Raw genomic sequence first — 25374 nt, forward strand, 5'->3', positions numbered from 1 at the left:
ACACATGGAAATGCCATAGACAGCATACAAGAAGCTCCATGGCTGGTGGAGTGGTCCTGTGGTGTCTCTCCTTTCTTTCTGCCTGTGTCTACTTCCTTCTCTCTCTCCCTGGATATTCATCTAAAAATTTGGGTCGAGGAGTTTGCTCTGCGGGTTCCTACATGCACAAGGCCCTTGCTTCCTGCCTTAGAAACAATCTGAGGAGTATTTCTAGAAGATTCCAAGATAGACTAGACTGGCATGAACTGCTCCATGCAGGCAAATGATTTCGTACCTTCAAGTAGATGTGGTTCACATATTGCTGAATTTATTGGTGTATTGCACCAAAGTAAAGAACTCTGGGGGCTGGGAGGGGGGCTTTCAGGTCCTGGTGCATGATGGTGGGAGAAGACCTAGGCTAGAGGTGAGAGTGTTTGGCAGAAAATTGAGAAATTTTACACACGTACCAACAAGTGCATTAAAACAGTGTACCAACTGTACCAACAAATACAATAATCCACTCTATTAAAAATAAAGTAAACCAATAATCCATCCTATTAGAAATATTGTTTATCTAGTGAGGATAGGAAGAAAGTGTTTTCTTTAAAATGTTGTTTTCTTATTAAAATGAATTTTTTAAAAATATTCTACAAGGTACTTTATTATAGGCATTGGATGAAATATAACATCTAAACTTATCTGGGATTATTTTTATTAATTATGGCTTTCCAGTCATCTGTAACTAGATTGTTCTTTCTGTTTTTTTTTAACCTTTATTTATTATTGGATAGAAATTGAGAGAAGGGAATCTGGCGGTAGTGCAGCAGGTTAAGCACATGTGGCACAAAGCACAAGGATCAGTGAAAGGATCCCGGCTCGAGCCCCTGGCTCCCCACCTGCAGGGGAATCGCTTCATAGGTGGTGAAGCAGGTCTGCAGGTGTCTATCTTTCCCTCCTTGCCTCTGTCTTCTCCTCTCTCTATTTCTCTCTGTCCTATCTAACAACGATGACAACAATAAAAAACAACAAGGGCAACAAAAGGGAAAATAAATGAATAAACATAAAAAAAATTTAAAAAGAAAGTGAGAGAAGAGGGGGAGATAGAGAGGAAGAGAAATAGGCAGGGGGTAGACATCATAATGGTCATGCAAAGAGACTCTCATGCCTGAGGCTCCAAAGTCTCAGGTTCAATCTCCCACACCACCATATGCCAGAGCTAAACAGTGTTCTGGGAAAATAAACAAATAATAAAATTAAAAAAATTTAAAAAAAGAAAGAAGGCGAGAAAGACTAAGGCTTCTCCCTTTGAAAGAGAGAGAGAGAGAGGAAGACAGACAAAGAGACACCTGCAGCACCGCTTTACCACTTGCAAAACTTTCCCTCTGCAGGTGGGGTCCTTACTCAACCAGGTACACCACCACCTGCTACCCATTATTCCTTTTCTTTCCTCCTTCCTTCCTTTCTTGCTTTCCTTTTCCTTTTTTTTTTTTTTTTCCCAGAGCACTGCTCAGCTTTGATTTATACTGGTGCAAAGGATCGAACCTGGGGCTTTGGAACCTCAGGCATGAGAGTCTCTTTAGATAACCATTATGCTGTCTACTCCCACCCTAGATTGTTCTTTATATATGAAGTACATGAGGATATAATTGAGCATTCACATTCAAATTTGCTTTAAAGCTCCCTTTTCGGACTCATATGAATAACAACATCCTCCTTTCCTATAGTTTGGGCTTTGTCTTTCATTTTTCTTTTGTGACTTTCTGATCCAGAAAACTTCTTGGAAGGCATATTAAAGATTCATATTTTAGGGGAGAGAAAAGCATGACCAGTTCCTGGTGATGGCATCATGTGGGAACTTCAGTATCTCAAGGTCAAGTTCCCAAGGTTGGAGGCAGGGCAATAGACTGGCTGGTGGGTTAGCCTCACATCCCACCATTTATCTTGTGCTTTTAGAAGAAACTGAGGATGGTTTCTTGACAAATAGAAACTTTGGGGTCAGGGAGACAACTCATCCTGTTAAAGCACCAATTTGTGTGTCTGAAGTCCCAGAGGCCATAGGTTCAATCCCTGATACTACTTTAGATCTGAGCAGAACTCTGGTCTTTCACTCTCTCTCTTCTCTTTCTGCCTTTTCAAATACATATTTTAACAAAAGAATTCATTTTTTTACACTTCAGAGGACTGCTTCAAAGAACTGATATTTTCTGTTTATTTAAAAATATTTTATTTATTTTATTTTAATGAGAAAGAGATACAGAGAGAAAGACACAGAAAAACCAGGGCACTGCTCAACTCTGACTTATGGTGGTGATGGTGATGGTGATTGAACCTGGATCTTGGAGCCTCAGCCAAGACAATCCTTTGTATAACCATTATACTATCTTCCCAGCCTATTTATTTAGGTTTTTTTTTCTTTTTTTTACCAGTGTAATGCTTCACTCTGGCTTATAGTGATGCTGGGAATTGAACTGGAGACTTTTGGTGGTGCCTCAGGCATTAAAATCTTTTCTTTTAAATATTTATTTAATTTATTTATTCCCTTTTGTTGCCCTTGTTGTTTTATTGTTGTAGCTATTATTGTTGTTGTCGTTGTTGGATAGGACAGAGAGAAATGGAGAGAGGAGGGGAAGACAGAGAGGAGGAGAGAAAGACACCTGCAGACCTGCTTCACTGCCTGTGAAGCAACTCCTCTGCAGGTGGGGAGCCGGGGTTTGAACCGGGATCCTTATGCCGGTCCTTGTGCTTTGCGCCACCTGCGCTTAACCCGCTGTGCTACAGCCCGACTCCCAAAATCTTTTTTTTTTTAAGACTTTATTTATTAATGAGAAACAGGTGGAGAGAGAAGGAGCCAGACATCACTCTGGTACATGTGCTGCCGAGGATTAGTTAAACTCAGGACCTCATGCTTGAGAGTCGGATGCTTTATCCACTGAGCCACCTCCCAGACCACGGAAATCTTTTTATATAAACATTGTGCTGTCTCTCCAGCTGCCATTTTCTAATTTTGTAAAGAGCCATCGGAGGAGACTTAAGTCTGATAAACCATATTCCAGATATGAATACTTGTAAGGATTTCTTTTTTACTTTTCTTTTTTTCAATTTGTTTTCCTTTTTGTTGCTCTTGTTGTTTTTCATTGTTGTTGTAGTTGTTATTGATGTTGTCATTGTTAGACAGGACAGAGAGAAATGGAGAGAGGAGGGGAAGACAGAAGGGGGAGAGAAAGACAGACACCTGAAGACCTGTTTCTCTGCTTGTGAAACAACTCCCCTGCAGGTGGGGAGCCGGGGGCTTGAACCAGGATCCTTTCACTGGTCCTTGTACTTCATACCACGTGTGCTTAACCTGCTGCGCTACTGCCCGGATCCCCTTGTAGGGATTTCTTTCAACATTTTGCTCAGAAAAGACTTCACACTGTAGATGTTGACTGCGTGGTCAAAGCCAAGCAGAGAAGCAGGAGCTGCAAAACTAGAGTGAAGGACAGTCAGAAAGCCGAGGAAGGAATCTTAGCAGCATCCCAGGGTCACACGCAACTGACAGTCCTTCATGGACATCATGCTCCAAACCCCAGTGAAGAGACACAGCTCACAGAGTCTGGCAAATGTTTGAGTCACTGTTTCTAAATGAAATCAGAGTCTCCTGTGGTCCAGAGGTGTCAGAGTGGGTGGGATGCTCACCTGACTCACCTATTGGGTTTTCCCATGGCCATAAAGAGAGCAGCACTTCACAACCTGTGCTGCAAGTTGAAATCACCTTTTAAAACTGGTAATGGCTGGGCCTGGCTGCCAGAGGTTCTGAACTGATAGTTTGGGGTGAAGCTGGATGATGCACATGATGTGAGCCTTTCAAATGTGCGGCACAGCCAATAACTCCTACTGTGAATTTTTTCCCCCTTGCCTTCAGGGTTATCTCTGGGGCTTGGTTCCTGCTCTATGAATCATCTGCTCCAGGAAGACCTTTTTTCCTTTTTGTTGCCCTTGTTATCATTGTTATTCTTATTGTTGTTATTGATGTCATTGTTGCTGGATAAGACAGAGAAAAATGGAGAGAGGAAGGGAATACAGAGAGGGAGAGAGAAAGATAGACACCTGCAGACCAGCTTCACTACTTGTGAAGCAGCTCCCTGCAGGTGGGGAGCCAGGGGCTTGAACCGGGATCCTTGCGTCAGTCCTTATGCTTCATGCCATGTGTGCTTAACCCACTGTGGTACCGCACAACCCCTACTGTGAATTCTTTATCGTGAAGACAGTGAGTGCACATATGTTTCTCCCTTTCCTGGAACACCTGGAAATGACATGGATCTTTTCTAACATCTTAGTGGTCAGAAGCTGTCACACTGTCCCAGCCTAATAGTAGAGGAAGTCAGGAAAAGCCATTATTTTTTAGAGAAAACAATAGGATGGGCAGCAGCCACTTCCTGCCAGATTCAGTTCTTATGAAAATGTTTATCATGGTGTTTGTATGACGTGGTGTTTGGAACACCCAGATATAAGAACTATGGGCTTAGAGTTTTTATCAACATTTAAAAAGTAACTTGAATATTTTGTTTGTCTGAGGTTTATAGAAGCCTTAAAATTCAAGAGAATCTTTCGCTTGATATTTATTAAGAGCTGGAGGGAATCTTTGAAAGAACCCAGGCTTTTGGGGTCTATTTTAAATATCAGCTGTTGGGGGCTGGGTGGGGGTGTATCTGGCTAAGTGCAGGTGTTACCATTCCCAAGGACCCAGATTTACGCTTCCAGTACTCAGCTGCAGGGGAGGAGGAAGAACAAATAGTTAAGTAGTGTTGCAGGTGTCTCTCTTTCTATCTTCCCTCTCAATTTTTCTTTGTCTTATCAAACAAATAAATGAATAAAGTTTTTGTTTTTTTTTAAATATCAGCTATCAGGGTAAATTTCATTGCAACTTAGGAATTTACCTCTAAAAGAGAACCCACCGTAGAAAAAAAATTACCATTTCCAGCAATCTGTGGGATTTACTAGATTGTGTGTGATTCAAAAAGAGCTCAATGTGAGGTCTGGTGGATGCCAAAGGTGAGCGTACTACATACATATTTGCTCCCTGTCTCCTAGGATGGTGGAAATTGAAGATTCCCCCTCCCACCTGACACTTCCTTCTGCAAAATCTAATGCTATCTCACTGAATAGACTACTGGCAGAGAACTATTTTTCTGTCCTGATTTGAAGTTCTCATAGGAGAGGAAACTGACTTTGCTTACTTTTGCACCTAGTGCTTTGTGCAATTGGTACAAAGTTAGTGCTCACAAAATGCTGAAAAAAAGTAAGAAAGAGTGAGAAAGGGGAGGAGAGGATAGAGAAGGAATAGGTTGCTTTTCTGCATGGTATTAGTTTTACTTGTATTTTTATTTCCTACAACCTCACTCATTGCTCCAATCAGGGCATTACGTGCTTCTGTGTGCCAGGTGCTGAGCTAGGCATGGAGTGATGGGGACAAAGCATACTGGGAGCCCTCAGAGGTCTGGCATGACTCAGGGAAGGAGACTGCAGGGCCAAGAGGAGCATTTCCTGAGAGTGGAGGAATGGGGGAGGTGGAAACTGAGCAGCAGATCAAGGCGTGGCCCTCTCTTTTCATGATCTTTTCTTGGCAGCTCCAAGGCCAGAGAGGCGACAAGACCTTGAATCACACATGTGCCATGTCAGTGTACAGGTTTTCATTTTCTTCCAGCTCCTTTTGTCGTGCACAGGCATTGAATATAAGCTCTGCCTTTATCCCCCTTGTTGTTGTTATTTTTGTTCTAAATTGGTAAGATGAGAATCTTTCCATAACTCCTTAACTGGCAAACAATTAGGAATATGATTGTCTGGAATAGAGGTGAAGATCAGAAGGACTTGTTCACAGGGCTTAAAAACATTTTTTTTCGGGGGGTGAGGTGATGGCGAACCCAGTTAAGTGCACACAGGGCTATGTGCAAGGATGTGTGCAAGGTTCCAACTCCAGCTCTCTTTTTCTCTCCCTCTTTGTCTCCTCCTCTTCTCTCAATTTCTCTCTGACCTATCAAATAAAATAGAAAAAAGAAAAAAATGGCTGCCAGGAGTGGTGGGTTTAGAGTGCTGGCACCAAGCCCCAACAATAACCCTGGAAGGCAAAAAAAAAAAAAAAAAAAAAAAGATGGGAAATGAACATAGGACCTTCCAGAGGCATTCTTCTTCTAGCGTTTGCCCTTCTTCCATAGCCAGTCAACAGCGTCAGGTTGAAAGCTGTCAGGAGCTGCTTGTTGCTGGCTTTGAAAGTGACTGGAATCCATGTGGATTCAGTCAGCTAGGAAGGATCATCAGTTTCCCCAGTGAATGGGTACTCACGGGATGCACCACGGGAAGGTCGATCCAATGCATCCAGAGGCATAATGCCACAGAACAGTTTCCTGGCCTAATCTTTCATTCCACATACTCAGGAAGGGAGAAAAGAGAGAGAAAGACAGGGAGGGGGCAGTCCAACATCACCTCACTCTCCATAGAGCTCCCCCACTGCCATCTAAGGTGACCTTGTATGGAAACGGGGTTCAAACTCTGGGCCTCAAGCACTGCAAAGTTTGCACTCTACTGGATGAGCTAGCTCCTAGCCCATAGATGCTTTTCAAACTGTGAAGTTCTATATAAAGATGTTAGGTTGAGAGATAAATCTGAGAGTGAAGTGATGCACACACACCCTGTGAGGATATAGCCAACATGTTATTATCAACCCCAGTGAGAAAGTCAAGGTCATAGACCTCATGGAGCTGCCTTGAACCAGGGAACTTAGAAAAGGGAAACAAGAGACAGCTTCCTGGCCTCAGCTGCCTGGCTACTTCAGGACTGGACCAAGTTGTCACAGGGAACTTAGGAGCAGACTATGCTGCAAGCAATTAATCCTTCCATTCTTCCTTCCTTCCTCTCAATAGTTATTTATTTCTGAGAGAGGGAGGGAGGGTGAGAGAGAGAGAGAGAGAGAGAGGGAAAGTCCATTTTTTTTCACTGTTCAGCTCTAACATCTAACACATGATGGTGCAGAGGGTTGAACTCAGGGCCTAGGCCATGTTAATTCTGTGACCTCATGATAAGCTGTCTCCCCAACTCTCAGAGAACTTTTTTTACTAGACAAGCCAGAGACGACCCAAACTGCCCCTGCGGCTACAGACAGACTATGACCCACATAGTCAACGACTGCCACCTCTCCAGATTCAAAGGAGGTCTCGAAACTTTACATCAGGCTCAACCTGACGTTGTTGACTGTCTACGGAAGAAGGGCAAACGCTAGAAGAAGAAACTAGACAAGAAAGATAAATAATGTAAGGTTAGAATGACAAAAACCAGTGTGTGCATGTGTGCATATGTGTGTGTATGCAAACCCCAAGACTGAGATCACCCACTTCTTGGATGGTGTCCTGGCTCCCAGGTCCTCCCAGGGATTCTGTGAGGGCCATGGTGGTGGGGGCACTGTGTTCAGGAACCATTTTCTCTGGGCTTAGGCTTCCTGTGACAATACCTGTCAACCAAAGGACAGATGTACAGGCTACAGTAGTCCTCTGTCCCCCAGGAGGAGCCGGCTCTTGGAGTCAGGTCACCCTGGAAAGCCTCTATGAATACACCCAGGTGGAACCCCCAATGTGACCCACAGTAGACAGGACCAGAGACGCCATGCTAATTTCACAGTTACAGAAATCCAGGGACACGCCCAGCAGTGCCTGTCATGCCTTTGGAACTCTCCATTTCCAGGTCCCATTAATCTTTCTGACAGCTCTGGTCACCTGAGCAGTGGAGCTGTGGGGACTCCTGCTTGTGTGGAGGTCCCAGGGCGGACATGGCCCTGGGGGATGGTTGACCTCCTTTTATCCATAGCTGATAGGAATGATGAGACCTGTGATCAACATCAGAGCATTCTCAGGTGTCTCCATTGCCATGAAAAGAAAATGCTGACTCATTTAGATATGAAGAAATGTTCCCCATGAAGAGTTGTTTACATTACAAGGAAAGAGACTTCTGATTTCTTTAGTGCCCAGCACATCTGCACAGAGCACTGCAGGCAGCTTTGGAAACCACCAAGGGAGGCAGCTGCCTTCTGTAGAAAATCTTTATTTTTGCGGTGCTGGGCTTGGAACTCAAGCTTCTAGAAATATTGTTGTGTATGTTGCTGTCTGGCTGACACTGTACCCAACCCATAAGGGATCGGAGACAGCACAGAGAAAGGGAATAGTTGCAGCATTTCCTTATGAAATGAAAATAGTCACAGGGATAAAAAAAAAAAATGAATCATATTCTGTGTGGAACAAAAGAGGCTAGAGTTGAACTCATGGGAAATTATACCCATTTATCTGCTCTGACTCAGTTTATTTAGAAAGGGTGTACCTGGGCTAGGGACATAGCACAGAGGCAGTTCACAGACCTGAGTGCGGGCAGTCAGTCCCAGGTTCATTCCTTGGCACCAGCAGTCAGAGCTAATGGTGCTCTGGTGAAAAAAAAAAAAAAAGATAAAAAGATGTAGAGGTCTAGGTGTCTCACTCAGTAGAGTATATACATTACCACATAGCATGCAGAAGAACCTGGATTTGAGCCCTGGTCACCTGCATGGGGGAAGCTTCATGAGCAATGGAGTGGTGCTGTGGTATCTCTCCTTCTCTCTTCATCTCTTTCCCTCTTTTTTATAACAAGAAAATAAGTTCTGTGCCTTTTATGAAATATGCTATTAAACAATTAGCTTAAATTAACTCATGATGTAATGACTGCTTTGTTTAAACAATACATGATTATTTTATGTTAACATTCATTTATGACTATAGTCCAATATCTAATCACATCAAGACCTAGAACAAAAAAAACATAAACAAGCCTATAGGCTTGATTTTTCTCTTTCTCCCTCTCTACAGTTCTCTCACTTCTCACCTTCTGTCTAGAAGAAAAAAATGGCCACAGGGAGCGGTTATGTTCTGCAGGCACTGCACTCTAGTGATAACCATGGTATAAACGATGATGATGATGATAATGATGATGATAAAGGATGTGTCCTCCACTGTCCAATGGTAATATGAAACTGACATTTGTTTCTAGAGGTTCCAGTTCAGGTTTGGGTCAAAGAGCTAGTATATGGAAGAGAGCTCACCTAATAGAGTACAAGACTTAGCAATTAAAATAACACCTACGATACTGGCCCTTTCTGCCAAATACACGTTGGGTGGCAAATACACAAGACCCTCATATTTATATAGACATTTGGGAGAATGTAAGACCCTTCCACTGAGATCCAGTCCCATAAGTGAATCCAGCCATCAACGCACATGGAAACTTGCAGCCTTCTTGCTTCTCTCTAACCCCGTATTAATCAGGACACTAAGAATCCTTTCCTAACACAATAAAGTTTAGGGCTACATTGGGATTCAAGACATTTCATGAAGTAAAGTGGCTTACTTTTTTTTTGGTCTTAATTAGTGATGAGGAAATAAATATGTCTTCTGACACATGTGAGTCTGAATCTTTCTCCCAGTAATAATCTTTTAGCATTTAAAAATAATAACCTTATTAGGTTTCACTTATATATGGAGTATAAGGAACTGAAACACATGAACTTGCAAAAAAAAAAAAAGTGACCAATTTTTTTTGAAGACTATGAGAACTATGGTGGTTACCACTGAGGTGTGTGTGTGTGTGTGTGTGTGTGTGTGTGTGTGTGTGTGTGTGTGTGTGAAAAAACTCTGGTGATGGGTGGGTGTGGAACTGTAACCCTGTAGTCTTGTAAACCATTATTAAATTACTACTAAAAAAATACAATGTCCTCAAGCTATTTAATAAGTAAGACTTCTAACAGCTCTAGAATTACAGTTCAGATTAGAATAACATACATTCTGTGGACAAATGTGACTGATTTTAGTCTCTGAGGGTTTATAGGTATATAGTTTTAAGTCTACTATCAACCTAATTGTTCTTTATTTTGGCTCATCTAATTTACAAACATGATTGCTGAAGTTGAACAGTATTTGTAATGACAATGTCCAAAGCATTTTTGGCTGAGTAAAGTGCTATTTGTTGAACAAAAATGTAGTTGTTTGTGCAAGTTTAAACATTTCACAAGGCCAGCTGAGTTCATTTCAACCCTACTTACAAAATATTTTTTTGGCAAAAGGAGTGGGCTGAGGAGGGGGAGACACCGTTTTCAAGCTTCTGAGAGATTTACAAAACCAAGTTCTCCAACCATTGAAAGTAAACTTGAAGGGTCACAGATAATCCAAAGGTACAGGTTTAAATCTAAAGATTGAAAAGGGTTAGGACAAGAGGAATATTTACAATGGGACAATGAGGAAAATGTTTTGTTATAGTCAGAAACATGGAAAACATGCTGTTGAAAATTGTTGGCTCTGAAATAAATAAAATCCAGACTGAGACTATTAAAAATATCAAAGTAATCAACTCTGTGCCAACTCTTATTTTCTTCTGTTGTTTGTTATAAAGAAAATCCATTATTGAATATCATGCAGTTCTGGTTAAATTATCAAAGACATTTTCCATTTGCAAGCTGTTGTTTCCCAAATGCTATATATTCTTCTCAGAGAAACCTAGTACATTTCTATCATAGTCTCATAGGCACAGTTGGGAGGAAATTCTGAGTCATATTTTAACTTTCAAATAGTCTTCAAATAGTCTTCCAACTCATCTCTACTGTGCACCTATCCTGAGCAAACTTACCTGGGTGGCAAAACAAGTGATACAAAACATATCTCAATCTGTGCATGGTCTACAAGGTGGGATCCTGGTCAATGAGGTTCCACTTTGACTAACCAACACCCTTTAGCAAGAGAGAGGGAGCTTGCCACATTGCAGAAAACCAGCAAGTAGTTCAATGATTAGGAAGGTGAGTCTTGAGCTGAACTTTCAGCCAACTGTCCCTGGTTCTGTCTACTGGGAGAACAATGGAACATAATCCCATCTTCTTCAGTCTAGCTCTGTATAAAGACTTTGAGAGGACTTTCCTGTGTCCTGTTTGGTTTCTACTCCCTTCATGCAGCAATTGAACTTCACCTTTATTTTGCTACCCTTTATTCTAGGAATGCTAAAAATGATTTCATACCCATTGATTGAGCTAATCTACACATACTCAATATTGCACTTAAACCGGAATTTTCAAATTATGACATTCAGAAAATAAGAGTTATTGCAGGCTGTTGGGTCTGACTTGGAATTATCCCTTAGTAATTAGACTAGCACTGACTAATAACAGATGTTCAGGGGGAGGGTAAAAGATTGGAGCACCTCAGGCTTGCCAACACTATGTGTATATTGGAGAAGAGAGAGCATGATAAATCTTTTATAATGAAATACTTGTGCTCAAAGACAACGACTGAACTTGATGTTTAAAGTACTTAACTCTAATAGTTTGGAAGTCACATGATTAATTAGGTCATGTTTTTGAAATGATGCTACAGCCCAAATGTTTTCTCAGTGAGAAATTACACTACTACCTTTAATGAATAAAACAAGGGACTGAGTCAGATATGACACACTTTCTCCCAGTGGTTTTACAGCCCTTCTAGCAGCCATAACTAACAGACCCAGAAACACTGACATTCAGGAGTGTTCATTTCAACTCCAGAATGCCCCTGCATCCCCCCTCCATGCAAGAACACAAAGCCAGGGGGGTAAACTAAAAAAAAGAAGAGACTGTTTTATTGTGACATTTATGACATGGACCCCTTGTTGACAGGATTGGCCAAGGGTAATCTTGGCATATTGCACAGATGTGATGAAGTCTGCAGTGGTGGTCCTCTGGGGCTGGGACTGATGACGGACCTTCCCAGACCTCCATGCGGGAGTAGGCCCATCACAGAAATCTCATTACCACTTTGTATAGACACTTAACAAGTCTTTGGTCTGAAGAAGCACCATTACAAACCCTCACAGTAAGGGCATTATTATCCTAGTGTATAAATGTTTCAATGATAAAAAAAAGAGCAGGATTACAGTATACACACACTTAATTTACATGTAATGTATTATATTCATATTTGAGAGAAGCTACCGAACTAACTTTGGTTGGTTTGACATTAATGAAATATTTGAACTGAATGCTGTAATTTGGTTTCTAAGTTGTGTACATATTACAGTGCATTTATAAATCTAGTTTGAGGATTTACTAGCACCAAATAGATATTATAAATGACCAACCTAGTACTGGTATTTGGAGAAGCAAAGTTGAAAATTTGGAAAAAAAAAAAAGAAATAGAAGAGTCCACCAATGGAAAGCACATTTCTGTACGTCTCCAAAAAGGGTGGCGTGTCACACGGTTGGCCAACCCCCAGGGAAACACATGTCCCAGTTTGCTGGAGTCAGCACATATGACAAGGTAGCTTGGCTACACGCATGAGAAGCCTGAGAAAGTGGTTGTTTTGCACTAGGGTAGTCACTGGTACCTTGCTTTGGCAATACAAGAATAGTGCTTGCATATAGACATTTAGTTGGTGAAAGTTGTACCTACAATATGAAGACTGATTGGGGAGAAAATTCAGTTCTACCTATCTATCTTTGTTTTTTGTTTGTTTGTTTGTTTGTTTTTAATTATTTGGTCTCTGGATGGTGAATTAATGAAGCAAGATCTGAATTTTCATCTTCAGATTATCACCCAGTTCACCACTGAGGTAGTCTTTGTCATATTTGTCTTCTAGCTGATTCAGTTCTTTCTTTTTGTAAAGTGGAGTGCTACTGATTTGTAATGAATAGGTTCCAGCCACTGGCTTCTTCTTTGTGAAGTGGAGGTAGCTGATCCCTTCCTTTTGGTTGATTTTAAAGAAGCCATTTTCATTTCCAGATTCAATCAAGTATCTGTTGTGATTCGTTAGGGTCGTAAGGGCTGGAAGGAGTTCTAGGATTCGGACCTTGTTACTGATGTGGGAAATATTGAAAGCAAATGTAGCTGTCTTCTCAATGTCCCAACTTGCCAGGCTCACGTTGGCTTCCATCTCAGACTGATCCTGGAAAAAGATACATAACAATGCATTAGATAAAATGCAAACAGTTCCACTGGTCCCAAATTCAAGATAAACTGACTTGATCTCACACAAATACAACTTTTTGTCCATATTGTGGTTACCAGGTTGAAACTAAATGTTCAGGTGTTTGACAAGAGTCTCAACTGGTAGAGCACAAACCATGCACTAGGACCTGGGTTCAAGCCCTGGGCCACTGTACGGGGGGCATGTATGAGGTAAGCTATAAAAATGGTGGGGTGGTACTGTTCTGTTTCTCTTTTCTCTCTGTGTCACATTTCCTCCCTGTCTTTCTCTTTCACCCTCTAGAGGAAAAAAAAAAAAAAGAAAGAAAGAGAGAAAGGAAGAGAGAGAGAAAGAAAGAAAGAAAGGAAGGAAGAAAGAAAAAGAAAGAAAGAAAAAGAAAGAAAGAAAGGAAGGAAGAAAGAAAGAAAGAGAGAGAGAGAGAGAGAGAAAATACATAAATGCATGTTTAGGGAGCCAGGCGGTGGTCTACCAGGTTAGGCACAGATAGTACTAAGTGCAAGGACCTGTGCAAAGGATTCTGGTTCAAGTCCCGGCTCCCTATGTGCAGAGAGGTTGTTTCACAAGTGGTGAAGCAGGTCTACAGTGTCTATCTTTCTCTCCTTCTCTATATCTCTCCTCCACTCTCTGTCCTGCCCAATAAAATGGAAAAAGTGGCCACCAGGAGCAGCAGATTCATAGTGCAGGCACTGAGCCTCAGTGATAACCCTGGAAGAAAAAAAAAAAAAAAAGCATGTTCATAAGACATTGTTTAAGGTAGGAAGGTAGGGGAGATAGCATAACGGTTATGCAAAAGACTCTCTTATGCCTGAAGCTCCATGGCCCTAGTTCAATCTCCAGTATTCCAGTAGTATCATAAGCCAGAGCTGAGAAGTACTCTGGTCTCTCTCTCTATTTCTCATTAAAATAAATTATTAAAAAAAAACATTGCTTAACTAAATAAGAACATGTTAAACTGGCATCTATTTAGAATCCTAAAATGAAATGTGAAGTTGAGGTCAAGTTGAGATAGCTAGTCGCTGGCAGTTTCTAACAGAGTGGGCCTCAGAGTATGGCCAACAGCAGCAGAAGCAGCACCTGGAAATCTATTAGAAATGCAAATTCTTGGTGCCACTTGAGACTCAGTAGGAAACCCTGTGTCTCCCTGAAATCCGTTCTAACAAGCCTTCCAGATGATTCCGATGCAACTCAAGCTGGAGAACCACTGTTTTCATAAAGTATTTTCTTTCCAAAGACTTATCTCATTTCCCAAACCACAGTAGACGCGTTGCAGCACGGATACTAAGAAGAAGCGGTCTATTTTAACTCTGTGCACTGACTGACGCAAAACCACCTCCTCAGAAGGACACACCTTGGAGCCTACTTCCTGACTCCAATGAGTTGCTAATATTCAACGCTTTTCACCTGGCTTCTTGCATGCCTCTCTGAGACCACATGTGCTGGATTCTCTGGGCCCTGAGCCAGAGCTCTGGGTGAATATCTGTGTATTTCTGAGTTGACTGAAAGGCCGCAGCAGCCGAAGGAAAAGAGAACCAGGCTGCTGGAGCTCCATGTTGATTTTGTCTAGAATCCAAGTTTGCTCATAGTGCACATGGCACTTTCAGTGGAGGAGCCTCTCGCCTGCAGAACTTGGCATCCTCGGGTAGGGAGCGCTATGTCACTTCACTGTCCTGCCCACTCGCTGTCCTGGATCTCAGACCCTGTCTTTTCAGCAGACTTTTTGGGTGGGTGTTTGACTTTCGTTCTGGCGAGACAGAGGAAATGAGCAAGTATGTGAAAGTCTTTGGATGGCCACTCCCTAAAAACAGCAAGAAACTCCAAAGAGCCCCACAGACTCTCATAAAATGTGGCCTAGAGCTCAGGGAATGTCTGGATTTTCTCCCCAGGGAGCTTTTTCACACTTTGGAGCATCCTCAGAGGAAACCACAGGAATCTGGAAGGCCACTCTGCAACAGGAGATGGGGGGTGGGGAGGGAGGAACTACCTTCTGACCCACCTCAAGGTTGGAGGCATCTGTTGCATTTGTGCTCCTCCGTTTCCTGCCCCTCTTGGGGTAGCCGTTGATCTTACACTCGTAACAAGCCTCTGGGGAGAGTGAGTTGTCATCCATTTCACTGCTGGCAGGTGGCTCTGGGCCTCCTCGGCCCATGCCCATTCCAGAGACACAGTGCCTGTGGGAAAGGGGATGTTTCTTCATTAGAATCAGGAGTTGAGGGAGGTGGTGGGACAGCTTTGGAAAGCTGGGGCCTGCCCGAGTGACATTAAGTCCTTTTGACTTGTGCACTGCACGATCAGCTGGTTCTGAAAAACACACAGAACTGTGTTTGCCTCTGACTCCAAGTTCCTCGATTTCATTGGTTGCTTCCTACTGCCCCTCAGGAAGACCAGAGTGCTCTGAACTCCCTCAGGACCCAGAGAGAAAGTGACCCGAAGAGGAAATAGAGAGGGACACGTAGATGTAGTAATTGGGTTATGTGTGACTTGGAAAGGAAGAGAAGATATAACCTTAAAAAATATGGGCGATTATACACACACAGAGACAGACAGTTGTAGAAATAATAGTTAACCCATATCTGCGACCTTAGGAAAACTAACTTATAATGGAGGGATCAGGGATTAAGAACTCAGGTGGTGGGAATGGTGTGGAGTTATAGCCAACCCCCCCTGTTGTCTTGTAATTTTGTAAATCATATTAAGTCACTCGTAAAAATAATAAAATTTAAAAAGGCCCTATTTTACTTACTTACTTGCCTTTTCATTTCCCAGGCTTAACATGGAAGTATTTTTCTGCACTTGCACTGAGAAGGGAACACAGAATAGATACCAGAGAGGAATGGAGAAGAGGGAGACTGTGGAACTAAGGAGTTAAAAGTCCCCTTTCTCTATGAAACAGGCTTCACTGTGTGGGACACATAGTCTAGTTCTTGTCCTCCTCTCATTTAACTGCTGCCACCAACCACCACCACCACTAACATTTCACCAACCACCCTCTAGCACTCTAGCTTCTGGGTAATCTCCCCTAATAATAATCTCCCCTGTTTGACCTCTCCAGTTGAAGCTCTGCAGAAGAGGAAGAAAGATCTATGTGATAAGTGGGTAAGAAATTCGGTAAGAAATCAGAAGATATGCAATATGTGAGACTCACAGATGAAAGCTTACCCAACTGTGGGAAATTGTTTCAAGTCATTGAAAACCACTGGGACCACTGGCTGTGACTCATGTGAGACTGGATAAACAAACCCATGCCCAAGAGAGAACCAATTGAGCTGTTTTTCTTTGCCTTTCAGTTATCAAAGCCAAGTTACGGAGGAGGGAGGCTTTCTTGTCTCACAAGTACCTTGTTTTGTTTCCCTGCTTACTATTTCAGAGGCAGCCTGGAATGAGTTTAACAGACTCTTCTTTCAAAATGTGCTGAAATATCTGACTGTCCCTAATAACATCTTTATTTGGGTGTAGGGTCCACTCCAGTGATTCACAGAGAGGCTGAAACTGTCTTAAACAGGGTAGATATCTGTTCAGGGGCTGTTATGTAGACCAAATTATTTCATTTTCTATAATGATTCACCCAATCTCTATAATCCATTTCCTTCTATTCCCTGATAAAAGTACAACATCCATGAGCAAACTATTCTTTTTTTTTCCAGCAATATATAGGTTACTGCTAGAACTCAATACATTTAAAAAAGATTACTAGTGATTTAACATTGATTTACAAAATTGTAAGATATTAGGGGGGTAAAATTCCATATGGTTCCCACCACCAGCATTCCGTGTCTCCATCCTGTCCACTGGGAACTGCAGTAGTTCTCCCAAAGTCACTGATATGGGCTAATTCTATAACCATCTACATCTCTTTTTTAAATTATTTATTTATTTTCCCTTTTGTTACCCTTGTTGTTTTTTTATTGTTGTTGTAGGTATTATTGTTGTTGTTATTGATGTCATTGTTGGATAGGACAGAGAGAAATGGAGAGAGGAGGGGAAGACAGAGAGGGGGAGAGAAAGATAGACACCTGCAGACCTGCTTCACCAACTGTGAAACGACTCCCTTGCAGGTGGGGATCCGGGGACTCAAACCGGCCTCCTCAAACCGGTCCTTGCGCTTTGCACCACCTGTGCTTAACCAGCTACGCTACCGCCCGATTCCCCTATTTTTTTTAATGGCCCTGCCTTCACTTCTTTTCTAAATCAGCCGCTACACCTGGTACTACATGTGGGTGTCTTTTTTTTTTTCTTTTCTCGCTCAGATTAGGGGCAACCGTGCCTGCTCCTCTGGTACTTTCCAGATTCAATTCCCTTTCTTGAAGGCACGAAAACAAGGTTCCTGGTGACAAAGGCTTTGAGTCCTGGTGGAATGGGAGTACAGAGCCCTCTGGTTTACTTCCCCTATCACTTACCCCTCTGGGAGTACGGGCAAGAATTCTTTTTTGGGGTGTAGAAGGTAGAAGTTCTGGCTTCTATAACCGCTCCTCTGCTGGACATGGGCATTGGCAGGCTGACCCATATCTTGAATTTTCTTTACTTTTCTTTTAGCTTGTTACATAATGTGTATATTAACAATAACATGAACGGTATGATAAACACCCATCCTGAGTGAGTATACATTCACATGAGGGTTATATTGTGAAAAGGCAAACCTTAAGTGTGCAGACTTTGGTCCTTTCTCAGAACTTCTTCCCAGTATTTTCTTATCCCTGAAACACCACTTACAAGAAGTGTGACTACAAAGTCCCACTGGCGTGAAGCCTGTTTGGAGTGTCACAATTTTTTTGCTGGGAAAATGGTTCTGGCATGAAACTTATAAAGAATGAGTCTACTGAGAGTCAGACACAAACATCTGGGAATTTGTATCCTGGTGCTGGCATTCTGTGTACTTCCCATGAAACATTCTACTTTCATGTTGATACAAGCCCACTATGAAACACTTAACATTTGTGTGGCCAGGAATCAAAAAGCTACTGAATTAGTAATCTGATATATATATAATATATGTGTGTGTGTGTGTGTGTGTGTGTGTGTGTGTAATTGTGTGCAGGTATAATTGAAGTCTGTATGTCCCTAAATAAAACTTAAGATATTTCATAAGAGAGCCAAAACTAGATGAGTAGTCCAAGTCCAGATTCATTCAGCAGGGAAAACAAGACCTAAACTTGAAATATTTGCCACTAAGCTTTTAAGTCACTGGGTAAAATTAAAAGACCTTCCCTGTCCCAATTCTTTACACACAATGAAGGGATATATTCTATCTGGAAATGACAATAATTATTTAAATTTTTAAAATATTTATCTATTTATTTTCCCTTTTGTTGCCCTTGTTTTTTTTATTGTTGTTGTAGCAATTGTTGTTATTGATGTTGTCATTGTTGAACAGAACAGAGAGAAATGGAGAGAGGAGGGGAAGACAGAGAGGGGGAAAGACAGACACCTGCAGACCAGCTTCACCGCCTGTGAAGCGACTCCCCTGCAGGTGCTGCAGGTGGGGAGCCTGGGGCTTGAACTGGGATCCTTAACACCAGTCCTTGTGCTTCACACCATGTGCTAGCTTAATCTGCTGCGGTACTGCCCTACTCCTGACAATAATTATCTTAACTCACAAAGTTAGTACTCTCTTGGTAAATTGTAGTTTAATTTTTAGTCTGAAGTAAAAAAAAAAAAAAAAAAAAAAACTTTAAGTAGGAAAGGATTTTTCCCTCCTGTGAAAAAATTTTTTTCTTTAAATTTTTTTTTTAATTATCTTCATTTATTGGACAGAGAGCCAGAAACTAAGAGGAGAGAGAAGATGATAGAGAGTGAGAGACAGAGAGCGATCTGCAACAGCACTTCACCACCACTAAAGCTTCCCCTATAGGTGGGGACCTAGGGCTTGAACCCTATTCTTTTTTTAAAAAATTTATTTATTTATTTTCCCTTTTGTTGCCCTTGTTGTCTTTTATTGTTGTTTTAGTTATTACTGTTGTTATGGATGTCGTCATTGTTAGGACAGAGAGAAATGGAGAGAGGAGGGGAAGACAGAGAGGGGGAAAGACAGACACCTGCAGACCTGCTTCACCGCCTGTGAAGCGACTCCCCTGCAGGTGGGGATCCAGGGGCTCAAACCAGGATCCTTATGCTGGTCCTTGCACTTTGTACCACATGCGCTTAACCCGCTGCACTACCGCCTGAGTCCCAGAACCCTAATCCTTATGCATTGTAACATGTGTGCTCAAGCCAGTATACCACCTCCCGGCTCCAAGACTTTTTCTTGATTTGTCTTAAGAGGAATTAGAGGTGAAAGCACTGTGAGTGTAGAACTCTGCCCATGGTAGAAGGAGAATAGAGGCGGATTTTCAACCTGTAGCTCGATGGACCAGCCGCTGACCTGAACTTTCTAAGACAGAATTCGCTTTCCACTAAGATGTGAAGTTCAAGAAAATGAGACAGACAAGCCATGATATTTACAGGCATGTTATTTACAAGGTAGCTTTGTGATTCTGTTTGGTGTTCTATGACTTTCCAGACATCTATGATATCTCCTTTAAAAATTTATTTTTATGACACCATAAAAACAAAATTCCTTGGGCAGAGGAGAGAGCATAATGGTTATACAAATGGCTTTGATGTCTGAGGCTCTAAGGTCCCAGGTTCAATCACCAGCACCACCATAAGCCAATGCTGATCAGAGTTCTGGTCTGCCTCTCTCTCTCTCTCTGTATCTCTCTTTATTAAAATAAATAATAAATAAAAAAGCTAAAATAAAATACTTTCAAACTTTTGGAGAACTAACAGGGATGAACTCTAGAAAATGGAAGGCCTAGAAAATGTTTGATTCTGCTCTACCAGGAACAAGTCATGTCAGTGAGAGTGTCTCTGGCCCTGGCCAGTCAGAGCCCACTTACCCTTGGCCTATTCGGAAGTAACCAGGTGGGCAGCCGCACAGGTAGCCGCCCTCAGTGTTGGAGCAGCCATAACTGCAGGGGGCCTGAGAGGAACCGCACTCGTTGATGTCTTGGCACCCTCCGCTGAACTGTTCAAACTGGAAGCCAGTGGGACACATGCACTTGTAGCTCCCCAGCGTGTTGTGACAGGAGGCTCCTCCGCAGATGTGAGCACTGAGGCATTCATTCTCATCTGCAGGGAAACCAGAAGACACACAGGTGTGAGCAAGGCCAGAGGGTGTAATTGAGGAGTGTGGGTTAGAAAGGCCACCCCACTAACAGCCAGCCAGCCCTGGGCCAGGTACTCAGGAAGGCAAAGGCTGGCAGGGGTGGCTGAGACAGCCTGAGGAGAGGAAGCAGGGGGACAGACAACAAGTGCATGTGGCCTCTTGCCATGGGGTGAGATTGTGGTCCAGGAGGTCAAAGGGACCGGGCGGAGCTTACTAGTGTGTGGCTCTCTGACCAGCAGATTCCAGTTCTCATCTGAAGCCAACGCTGGTATGTTCCATACCCCATGAGATCTTGTGAAGGGCGTGGGGCTTGTTTGGAGCTGCGGTTCAGGGCTCAGGGCTTAGAGGGGGTGGGAAGGAATCATGCAGATCTCTGCCCTTTTGCCTCCCAAGGGCCCAGCAACAGGACAACTCTCTACAAAGCAGAAATCACCCGTGTTCCCCGGGGGCGGCTGCTTTCTCAGCCAGTCCCCTTTCCTCAGGATATGCGGCCTGGCAAGGCCTGGCATCCTCCAGGAAGTGTCTGCCCCACTTGGACTTCCTTTTCAAAAATCTGCAGAAGCCCCCAGGTGCTTGTCCATGGGATGAATAGTGTATTCTGGTATGTCTGCTCCCATCTCTGAAAGGTTATCCCCCCACTCTTCTTCCCCCCCCCCCCCCCCCCATCTAATTGAGCCTCCTGCCCAGAGTGTCTGGGCCATGTCAAAGCTAAGTATGGCTGGAAGAGAGTCAGGGTGGACTTCACCAGCAATAACTGGGGAAAACTCACAAGAGAGACCAAAGCTGCGGGACCAGCTACTCACAGGGCTCTGCCAAGTCTGAGGGTAATGGGCAGAAAAATGAAAACGAAGTTAAAAAAAAAATAGCTTGAAGGGAGAAAGCCTGGAGTTTCTCCTCTCTTCTGATTTATATAGTTGAAGTCTTCAATATATTTTTCACAGACCTGCTGTGCAGGGCATGCTGGGAACTGGATGGTGAGACACTTCTCATTGTTGAAGCCCATTTTCAGGTACATATTCACAGGGATGCCCACAGACTGGCCCTCTCTCCTCACATGGTGACTGCCACAGATGGGTGTCTACTTTGGGCCACAGAAGATATCAGGTGGTCCAGTTAGTTCCCTTTAACCTTCTTAACAATCTTGAGAGAAAGGTCTTATGATCCCAGTTTTATGTGTGACAATGAAACTCAGAAAGCACCTCTGAGAGCCCCCAGCAGTAGCAGCACAAAGATGTGTGTCCAGGTCTGTGGTATCTGCTAAGCAAGGTGAAGGCCAGTGGACCTGCATTCAGATGAGCACAGGCTTCGATGTCACCTTGACACAGCTACTTCCATTCTCTTCACCTTATTTGCTACGAAAGCTTCATTTATTTTAATAATTTCTTTTAATTTGTTTTTACATTATTTCATTTTTCTTTAAATTGCCACCAGGGTTATCACTGGGGCTTGGTGCTGGGACTACAAACCCACCACTCTTGGTGGACATTGTTTCCTTTTTTTTCTTTTCCCTTCCCTTCCCTTCCCTTCCCTTCCCTTCCCTTCCCTTCCCTTCCCTTCCCTTCCCTTCTCTTTTCTTTTCTTTCTCATTTTCTTTCTTTTTTTTCTCCAGGGTTATCTCTGGGGCTTGGTGCCTGCATTATGAATCTACTACTCCTTCTGGTGGTCATCTTTTTCTATTGTTGTTGTTGTTAGGACAGAGAGAAATTGAGAGAGGAGAGGAAGACAGAGAGGAGGAGAGAAAGATAGACACCTGCAGACCTGCTTCATTGCTTATGAAACAACATCCCTGTAGGTGGGGAGCCAGTGGCTTGAACTGGGATCCTTGTACCAGTCCTTGTGCTTCGCACTATATACTTAACCCAGTGCACCACTGCCTGGTTCCCTCTTTTCTTTTCTTTTGTTATTATTAGATAGGATAGAGAGAAATTGAGAGAGAAGTGGAAGATAAATAGAGGAAGAGAAAGATAGACAACTGCAGACCCAGTTCGAGCCCCTGGCTCCCCACCTGCAGAGCAGTCGCTTCACAGGTGGTGAAGCAGGTCTGCAAGTGTCTATCTTCCTCTCCCCCTCTCTGTCTTCCCCTCCTCTCTCCATTTCTCTGTGTCCTATCCAACAACGACGACATCAATAGCAACAACAATAGTAAATACAACAATAAAACAACAAGGGCAACAAAAGGGAATGAAAAAATAAAAGTTTTTTTTAAAAAAAAAAGAAAATTAGCTAGATGGAAGCTGTAAGTTCATGGTGCAATATATTCTTGAATAAGCATTTGAGCTTCTAGGTTGATTTTTTTTTCCATCCTAGAGTTCTATATTTATTCCTTCAAGAGCCAACCTCTGATGTCTTTGGTTGAATTTACAATTGTAGAAGATGTATATCTGGTGTGTCAACTATGTTATTTCTTACAGCACTGGGAGCCAGAACCGCCAAGCCATTCATTATTCAAGGTCAACTACAGTCATATGGCCTGCCTGTTTGCTTTCTCTTTCCATGCCTTCACACCCTCCCCTCCTGTGCGTGGTCATAGGGAAATGTAGAAACGCAATAGCAGAGGGTCTGAGCTGCTTTGAGCTGCCTGCTATGGCTCAGTGCCTAGTGATAGGTCAATTGAGAGCTTTCATAGCCAAAGGTGCTCAAATACGCACCCAAGGTCATTTAGTCTCCAGGGTTCCCAGGACTGAAATAATTCACTGTGTCACTGCTTGTGCTCTATTTCCCTTACTTGAAACTAGAGATGAGGAGTGAATTAAAGACCAAAGGGGATCCTGGGCAGCAAAGAATGAATCAAAGAATGAGGCTGCTTTCTTTGGTAGGAAGACTGACCCTGGGCTGGAGGTCTTCTTCCTCTTCCATACCCTTCTCCAGACTCCCCATGAAGCTGGCCTGCCTGAGGCCAAGGCAGCCCCACCCCTCCCCCACCCTTGTCTCATGCCCAGGTTGGGCTCGGTGAGCTGTTTCCTGGAGGGACTCTGACAAAATCTCTGAAGTGTGTGTATGTGTGTGTGTGTAGAAAGAATTGTAAGCATAGAAAAACTATCGGGAGGGGATGGGATACGGAGATCTGGTGGTGGGGATTGTGTGGAGTTGTACCCCTCTTATCCTACGGCTTTGTTAATGCCTCCTTTTTAAAATAAATTTAAAAAATTAAAAAAAAGAACTTAGATTTATTCTCTTTTGTTCCAACAGGCAGAAATATTACTCTACACAGAAGTCAGAGGAAAACAAACTTCATTCTTTGTGAAAAGATTTTTCTTTTTTCTTTTTTCTTACCTATATTTATTTATTGGATAGAGACAGCCTGAAATCGAGAGGTGAGGGGGAGAGAGAAAAGAAAAGAGAGACAGAGAGATACTTGCAGCACTGCTTCACCAGTTGTGAAAGCTCCCCCAGCCCACGCAGGTGGGGACTCAAGGCTTGAACCAGGGTCTCTGTGCATTGTAACGTGTACACTCAACCAAGTGCGCCATTACCTAGCCTATGAAAAGATTTTTCTAAGAATTCAAGGTTTTACTACCTAGATGGAATTATGTTCGGAGAGAGTGAATGCCCTCAAAAGTGGTATTCAAGTCCAAGTTGAGCGAGTAGGGAGGAAGGCTGGAGAGGCACGTGCCAGGAGATTGATTAGATCACGTCTAAGTTCTCTTTCACTCTGAGCATCTCCCCAGGTTATAAATATCTCTTCCAACCACAAGCCTCCCCCTCCTTTTTTCATTCTTTCCTATTATAACTTATATATATATTTTTTTCTCCCTGAAAATCATATAAAGTTTAGATTAAACTTGCTTATCTGGATTGGAGAGGCAGGGCAGAACGGAGTATGGATTAAGATAAGAAACTGGTGGAGGCTCAGTGTCAAAGCTTGAAAATAGTCTGTTTACACACTCACCCTTTTTATCAATATGTAAACACTCCATTTTTTTAACATGCTTTGTACTTTTTCTGATACTTTTTTCCTTTGTTTTTTTTTTTAATTTTTCTTGCATTATCTTTATTTATTGGATAGACACAACCAGAAATTGAGAGGGAAGGGAGTGATAGAGAGGGAGAGAAACAGACAGACACCTATAGCACTGCTTCACCACTTGCAAAGCTACAGGTGGGAACTGGGGGCTCGAACCTGGGTCCCTGAGCACTGTAACATGTGTGCTCAATCAGGTGTGCCACCACCCAGCCCCGACATTTTTTTTTCATCCTGTCCACCCTGGAAAAAATAGCTCCATAAAGAATTCTTCCTTATGTGTATTTGTTTGGAGTAAAGTGAACATTGCAACACGGAACAAAACGACTCAGGAAGTAGCAAGTATTTTGCCTCTTGTCTGGGAGAGTAAGGAGGTAAGGAGGTCCACTGAGTTACAGCTGAGTGCCCAGCAGTGGGTTTATTTAGATCCTTCCTATTGAAGGACTCCTAAGTGCCCATCCAAGCTCACTTAGGCCCTGTGTTCCTAGAGCTGTAAGAATCGGAGCAGGCCACTGTACTGTGCACATACGGAAGGGCTCTGTATTTATCTACATAAATACATCACAGTTTCCTGTGATGGCGAGAGTAGGTCAGCGAGCACCACACTTGGCTTTATTCTTTCAGTTGGTGAGTGTTTTGTTCTCTTGATGTAAAGATAATTCCATTGAAATGGAATTAGAATCTTTGAAAAGCTCTTTTAAATAAAATGAAACCACCCCCACACTGTTCCATCAAAAGTGCTAGCATCAAACTTGCATAGCGAGTGTTAGCATGACTCCAAACATTATGAGAGACTTTTTCCACCAATTTTCTCTGGGTCAGAATGGGCCAACTTCAACTGAAAGAGGGGGGATTTGATTGTTCCTACAAAGCAATGAAATCAGTGGTCCCATATCTGCAAAACATCTAGCTTCTATGAGTGAACTCCTGATAGCTCAGGAGTGAGGTCTGAGTACTGAGGGAAGGCTGGACTAGGCAGTATGCCTGCTCTTAAAAGCTCTGTGGAAGCTATTCTGGTTCAAGGCCACCCTCCTCCTCATTCTTAAGGCTTATCAGGATGGTATGGGCTGGCATATTTCTCTTTTTTATTGATTTATTTTCATGATACAGAAAGAATATTGACCAGAGCATCACTCTAACACCTGTGATACCAGGGATCAAACTCAGAACCTCATGCTTTTAAGTCCAATACTCTAATCACTACACCAATCTCCCAGGCTATCTCCCAGGTATCTCTTGGGCATCAAAAATTCCCTGAACACTCACCGCTTCCTAATTCACTAATTCTGGAATGTCCAGCCAG

General features: G+C 42.7%; 1 protein-coding gene across 2 annotated transcripts in view; it reads right to left on the bottom strand.

Annotated features, from left to right (window-relative positions):
• Positions 1–11605: 11605 nt before the first annotated feature.
• Positions 11606–25374, bottom strand: part of FBN1 (fibrillin 1) — a 278955-nt gene continuing 265186 nt past the window's right edge. The window contains exons 64-66 of one of the 2 annotated variants that reach the window (XM_060174616.1): positions 19842–20073; positions 14951–15137; positions 11606–12927 (exon numbers count right to left, since the gene is read on the bottom strand). In XM_060174616.1, coding sequence (XP_060030599.1) covers positions 12538–12927; positions 14951–15137; positions 19842–20073 — 809 coding nt within the window. In that variant the 3' untranslated portion in view covers positions 11606–12537. The remainder of the gene's footprint in view (positions 12928–14950; positions 15138–19841; positions 20074–25374) is intronic. The other variant, XM_016185653.2, reaches the window with a different exon arrangement.

The sequence above is a fragment of the Erinaceus europaeus genome, chromosome 16 (assembly GCF_950295315.1).
Source record: "Erinaceus europaeus chromosome 16, mEriEur2.1, whole genome shotgun sequence".
NCBI classification, from domain to species: Eukaryota; Metazoa; Chordata; class Mammalia; order Eulipotyphla; family Erinaceidae; genus Erinaceus; species Erinaceus europaeus.